This window comes from Leishmania mexicana, chromosome 11 (genome assembly GCF_000234665.1).
Source record: "Leishmania mexicana MHOM/GT/2001/U1103 complete genome, chromosome 11".
Taxonomy (NCBI): Eukaryota; Euglenozoa; class Kinetoplastea; order Trypanosomatida; family Trypanosomatidae; genus Leishmania; species Leishmania mexicana.
Window position 1 is genome coordinate 237572 of NC_018315.1, and position 6258 is coordinate 243829.

Here is a 6258-nt window from a genome sequence, read left to right on the forward strand (position 1 = left end):
ATGGGGGTTTGCCGGGCAGCCCTCCTTTTTTTTTCGACTTGCCCCTTTACTCAGTCTGGGGTTTAGTGGGGTACCGTCCTCACCTCTACAATCACCGCGAGCTGGTCTCTCACCTTCTCACGCAGTCGCACGCCGTGTTTTCCTTCAGCAGACGGTGGTGTTCTTCTGGTGTCGGTCATGCGCACTAGATGGGCGACGAGCAGATCACGGAGAAGCAAGTGCGCTCCAGCGTAATAGATGGTGCTGTAGGGCCGCCGCAATCTCCGCCACAGCAGCAAGCGACAGGGCGGAAAACGGGTGACCACATCGCACATGTTTTTCGTGCTCTCCAGCACCTGCAACCGCGCGGGTCAGGGCCATCGGCATCCTCTTCACAGCTCACCAACTCGTCAGCGTTCGAGAATGGCGCCGCTGCGTGGATGTGCAGTCACCTGGACTTTCTGTGGGAGTCGATTGCGTCATCGGCTACCGAAACGCCATCAGCAGACGTCAACGCTGCGGCTGCTTCAATGCCCACGCACCCACGCACGCGGCTTGTTCTTCAGCTTCTCGCCTTGGAAGCTCTTCGACAAGAGCAGCGGCGCGGCGTTTTTCCGCTGAGTTCTCCGCCGCACTCCTCTGTGTCGACCGCCGCATCCCTTCTGAAGGCGCCTAGCGGGGCGGCGACCCCCGCTGCTGCTGCTGCTGCACCGATTGCTGGCAGTTCTCTACGCCTTATGTCCTTTTGTCACCATGACACCCGCTTTGAGGCGGGCGGTTTGCCTGTTGTGCATCACTGGCTCTGGCAGCGTGCTGCGGCGCTTCCGTCCGGGCTGGCCGTGGCCGAGTCTCCCTATGGCGACCTCAGTGCTCTCATGATGGAGTGGGCGACGCTGGCGCTGCCGGCGTGGCTGGAGAGCGCAGAAGAAGTGCGGTGGCGATGCGAGCGTGATGAGGCGCTGCGCCTTGTGCGTGAGAGCGCCACCGCAGCAGCGGTGTGCAGCTCTGCCAACCTGGAAAAGGAAGCGCGAGAGGCGGAAGAAACGGCTGCACGAGTGCCTGATTGCTGCACCAGACCCGGCACTCGTGCAGCTGACACTGTCGCCGCGAAGAGTGTTAGCAGCCTCAGCCGCGACCAAGCCGCATTCATGCCGCAGGTGGAGGACGCCAACGATGAAGGTGTGCCAGAGCCATCATTGACTGCCGTACCCGAACCGCTATTGACGTCCGCTGCGGATGGCGCACCTTCTTCCCCTCCTCGACGAGTGTTGCAGCTCGTCGTTGCGGCGGCAGCGAACCCAGCTACCGCGCAGAAGGCCGATCCCACCATCGCCAAAACTACTGCTGTCGCCCCGTTGCCCAGGCCAGCTGCGGAGAGCGAAGAGGTACTGGTGAAGGAAACTGGAAGGGAGCCAACGAGTGTATCGGGCACCGCTTCATCCTTTCTAATGACGCCACCGCTGCAGTCCCAGGTTAGTGACACGCCGGCGATGAGCTCAGCAAATACCGCTGGTAGCGGCGATGGCGACATGGGAGTCAAGAAGAGATTGGCCATACAACTGCTCCGCACCACCGGCAGCATAGATGTCCCTCGAGCGGCAGCTACGACTGCCACAACCATCGTCGCGGAGCCTTCGTGTAACACTGCCATCGACGACGTGGTGGCGAGAGTAGCTACGAGGCCGCCAATGCTACTCAGCGACGAGGGCGTCACAGATGACGATGACGAAGTGCGAGGGTCGATGGCCGAGACGAACGACAGCGCTCAGGATGCCAGCGCACTTGTCTCACCAGCTTCAGAGGCAACGGAGAACACCGCTGCGTGCATGTGGTCGCGCCTGCGTCGGTGGCGACGTATCGCTCCTGTTGTACTGGATGCCCCTCCAGGCAGCGAGGCAGCACAGGACGTGTGCACTGTGCTGGAGGCGCTGGGCTTTGCGACGGCTGGCGAGGTCGACTGTGTCGACAAGAGTCTGACCGAGCTGGCACCGTCTTGTTGCGCAGCGCAGGCGTCTGGAGAGCCGCTTAAGGGGCCGAAGGTGCCCGCCTCACGCTGTTTCACCGAGGGTGCAGCATGCGCGCGGATGTCTCTGTGTCCTCTCGGGCGTCTGCCTCCTCTCCTCGCCGCGCATGCGTGGCTGTCGAACACATCGCTTCGATCATCATGGCTCGCCTACATTATTGCAGTTCCGTCTCCAGAATGCTCGCTCGCTGTTGGCCACGACGGCAGGGAAGTTTGGCTAACGGACGAAGGGACGGCGCTGGTGTCTTCCAGCGACGCGCAGGCCACTCCGCTGCCCGTGCCCGTGTCGTCGCCTTCATCCTCGGCGCACTGCAGCGGGGACACGCCTCCTCGCCCGCAGATGCCCTCAGCATCTCCTGCGCTGTCCTGCATCGCGTTGGCGGACCATCGCGTGTTTGCGATGCTCGATGAGCTGCTGTGGTGCGCACATCCATCTGCAAGCGCCTTTCTGCTTAGTTTCGAGGAGAACTTGCACAGGTACTTGTGCTATCCCTTGGCTGGGGTGTGCGCTGCGGCACCTGCAGCAGCGACGGCGAGGAAGTCGGGTGTCTGCAAGTCGCTTTCTCACCTTGAACAAGGGGAACTTGTTGCTGGCAGTCATGGCACCTCTGCTCCTCGCCCTCTCACGGTGTCCGCCTGGAAGGCATACCTGGAGCTACGGTATGGAAAGACACACCTGCGGCAGCGGAAACATCTGCATTCTTCTCCCTTGAGGGCGGTGGCTTCCACTAAGGCAGCGACTTCGAACAGTGGCACCGGCCAGCACGCCGAACCCAGCGTTACTGTCGCTGCTGCTGCCGCCCCTTCAACAGCAGGCAGTCTGCACCGCACCAAAAAACGGGAGGCAAGTGGGCACACTGCAGAGTATGAGGCGGCCCCACGACCCGCGATGTCGTCCGTCGCTGCGCCTGCCGCTGTGGCGGCGCGCACACCACTCCTGCCGTTCGTTGCAGCAGCCTTTGCTGCGTCGTCCTCGGCGACGGCGAGCACCGCCACATACGCTGCAGTCATGGATGTGGCGGCGATGGTGTTCCTGGCGGAGCTGCGCCGTATTGGCGCCATCGCCATGGTGAAGAAAGCACGGGGCGCCGTGCAGGTCCTACAGGCGTGCCACTCGGGCCGCGGTGCGGCGTCACTGTGGCAGTCGACGACACAGCAACGCGGTGGAGAAAGCTGTGGCAGTGCGGAGTCAGGCGTATGCGTGCAATCGACCGCCGACGCAGAGGGCGTGCGGCAGTTTTCGTCTGCCGCTGCCGAAGCCTCTTGGTTCAAGGCCGTGCAAGACAGGTGTAGCCTATCGGTCTCCTCGCTGCAGGCCCTCTTGGAGGACGCCGTTGAGTGCGACACATCACTGCACAGGTATGCTTGCAGGTGTTTTTCGTCGCTGTCACCGCCGTCTGCCGCCACCATGGCGAGCCACGTGCAAGAATCGTCGATGGATGTAAGGGACGAAAAGCGCTCGCTGGTGACGGTGGCTGCGCATCTGTGGTTGGCGCTCGTGACGGTGCTCAGTCTTGGTGAGAGTGCAACGGCCCAGTACGTACGCGGCGTACTGATGCCGCCGGCTAGTTTTCCAGTTACGCCTTGCTCTGCCTCTCCCACATCGGCCGCAGCCGTAGGGGCAGCGGTGGAGGCGGTTGGCGTGTCCTCGTGGCCGGTGAGGACGTCGTTGGCGCCGTTCACGATGCCAACACTGTTTCGAAGCACGCTGGAGGATCTGTATCAGGAGGAGAGCGCAGCAACCGCCGCTGCTGTAGCCGTGGACGGTAACGACCACAACCCGCCATGCCGACCGTCTTCACTGCCGCTGTGCGCGCCGGGCTTTCTGCGAGATGAGGAGGACCCAGCGAGTAGGGCGGCAGCCAGCTGCCGAGCAACACCCGCTTCTGTGGCAACCGCAACGCTACGAGGGTATGCGTCTTTGACCCCAGCGACTCAGGACACACTTGTGCTGAGCGCGGCAGTGGCGCTGCGGCACCCTCGCGTGATACTCCGGCAACTTCGCTTTCTGTGGCAGCTGAGCAACTGTGAGAACCGCGACGGGTATACGACTAAGGCCGACGACAGCTCGCACCGCTCAGCGGCGCTCAGCTCCCCGTCACCTGCCCCGCCCGATGCCGGAAGGACAGCAGCAAGCACCCAGCGAGCCGCCGGGGCAGCGGACTACCGCGCTACTGCGACGAGCACCAGCGACCGTGCAGCGCTCTCTTTCAAGCAGGAGTTCGCCACTCGAGTCGCCAGTCTCGTGGAGTGCGTGCAGATGGCCTCTCTTGCTGGGCTGCCGCCACCACTCGCCGCATCACTGACGCCGTTCAGACCATCGCCTAGCGCAGCTCCGGCGGAGGCTGCCTGCGGTGAGCTGAGTGGAGGTGCGCCTCCCTCTTCGATGCGGCAATGCTCGACAGGGCCAAGCACTTCGGCGGCAGATGCGTCAGCTGCCGTCGCACCGTTACAGCAGCGGTGCGGCGCAGCAGCTTTACCACTTCCTGTGCCTCCCCCAAACGCCGAATCTGCCAGGGCTGTCGCCGCTCATGCGACATCGATTCGCCTGCGCCTGCAACTCGCGTCCAAGACGTCGCCCTCCAGCTCCGTCACAGCTGGCGTAGGGGCATCCACGACTTCAACCACCGATGGTGTGAAACGGTCGCGCGAGCTACGCGAGAAGGACGAGATGGATGTGGGCGTCACGGAGGCTGGTGCGCTGTCGAGCTCGAAAGACGTCGCGGCGAGGAACTCGCGGCCGGGGAAACTGTATCGCATGGAGGGCGTAGCGACGCCTTCTCTGCAACTCGAATCGCATCGCTGGGCACGAGCACCACCGCCGCCGCCGCCGCCACTAGAGAGCCTGGCGGAGTTGCAGGTTCGCTGGGCGGATGAGGTACCGGAAAAGAGCGGTTCCGTGCGGCTTTTGCTCACACCTTTGGCCGCCACTTCTTCTGGGGTGAGGAGCGACGTTGAGGTCACGACGTCTAGGTCGGTGCTTCTGCTCACTGTGGTGGCTGATACCCTCTGGGATGCACTTCAGCACATACACGCACAGGCACTTGGAGTGGCAGTGGGCAGCGCTCATGTGCCTCGTGGCGATGGCCCGACTTCGATCGATCCTTCAGCGGCGACATCTGCTTCGTCTTCAGTTCTCCCAAGGGGTGCCGAGGCGACGCTAGGAGGTGTACCTGTGCGTCGTACGCTGCTGCGGCTGAGCGTGAGCCCCGCCTACCGCGCCCTGCAGCGCCTGTGGCAGGCCATCAACCCCCCAACCGTCTCTGAGCGTAGCGTGGTCGTCTCCTCGGAAGCTGGTATCCTCCCTCCTACTGGTGGTCCCGCAGCGCGCCACCCAAGGCTGGACGTGGTTCTCCCCGCCACTGCCTCTCGGCTGGCACCAGTGGTCGACCTGCGCGCCTACACCTCCCTGACAGCATCGCTGCGTGGGGTTGTGTGCGTTGTGCTCGGATACGCGGTGCATGAGTGCCTGCAGGCCATCTGGTGCAACTGGTGTGCGCTTTGTAACGTGCACGAAGACTCCGCGACGACGGCGAGCTGCGGTGCGGCGTCATCTGGTTCAGCGCAACAGCCTTCGCGCACGCCTTTTTCACCTTCGCATCGGTCGTACGCGTGGCTTACGGGGCAGCTCCGCGCACTACTCGATGAGGTCCTTCAACCTCTAAACCGTATTCTAAAGGTGTCTCTGTCTGGAGTGGACGACATCGAGCCTGTCGGCGGCCGAGGTGCGTCCGAAGTCATGAGGGGCGACGGACACGTTCTGGCAGAGCCACTTTCCTCACCGCTCAGACAGCCTGGCGCTACGCACGCGGAGATACTCGCGACGGCAGGTTGGCTGGCCTACAATCCCCTTGGGCTCGTTCTTTTGCCGGCTCACATCCGCCAGCTTGACGCCGCCATGCCTCGGTGCCTGTGCGGCGACTGCGCAGCGATGAGTGGAGGCCTTCACCGCCTAGATGCATGTGAGGCGTGGACACAAGTGAAAGCCGCGCTTCAGCAAGCCGGCGTGCAGGCATGAACCGCGCCCCCTCCACCCCAGTGCCAACGTTGTTTTTCTTACTTTCGCTGGATACCCCTGCGGTGTTGAAGACGCGTGCAGGCGGCAACAAGGCGAGGAGAGACGGTGAGCTGCTGCGGAGGAGACGCAGACAGACAGGCAGACAAGGCGTACGCCCAGTGCCCCGAGGCGCGGCGGATGCAGCCGCGCACGTGACACAGACCTGTGGAGGAGTCGCGGAGGAGATGCGCGGGGATGC

At 63.4% G+C, this 6258-nt stretch overlaps 1 protein-coding gene across 1 annotated transcript; it reads left to right on the plus strand.

Moving 5' to 3' along the window:
- Positions 1–419: 419 nt before the first annotated feature.
- LMXM_11_0640 (hypothetical protein, unknown function) lies at positions 420–6020 on the plus strand (the record flags this gene model as incomplete). Its single annotated transcript, XM_003872987.1, has 1 exon — positions 420–6020. The coding sequence occupies one exon, from the start codon at positions 420–422 to the stop codon at positions 6018–6020; it is 5601 nt and encodes a 1866-aa protein (XP_003873036.1).
- Between the last annotated feature and the right edge of the window lie 238 nt (positions 6021–6258).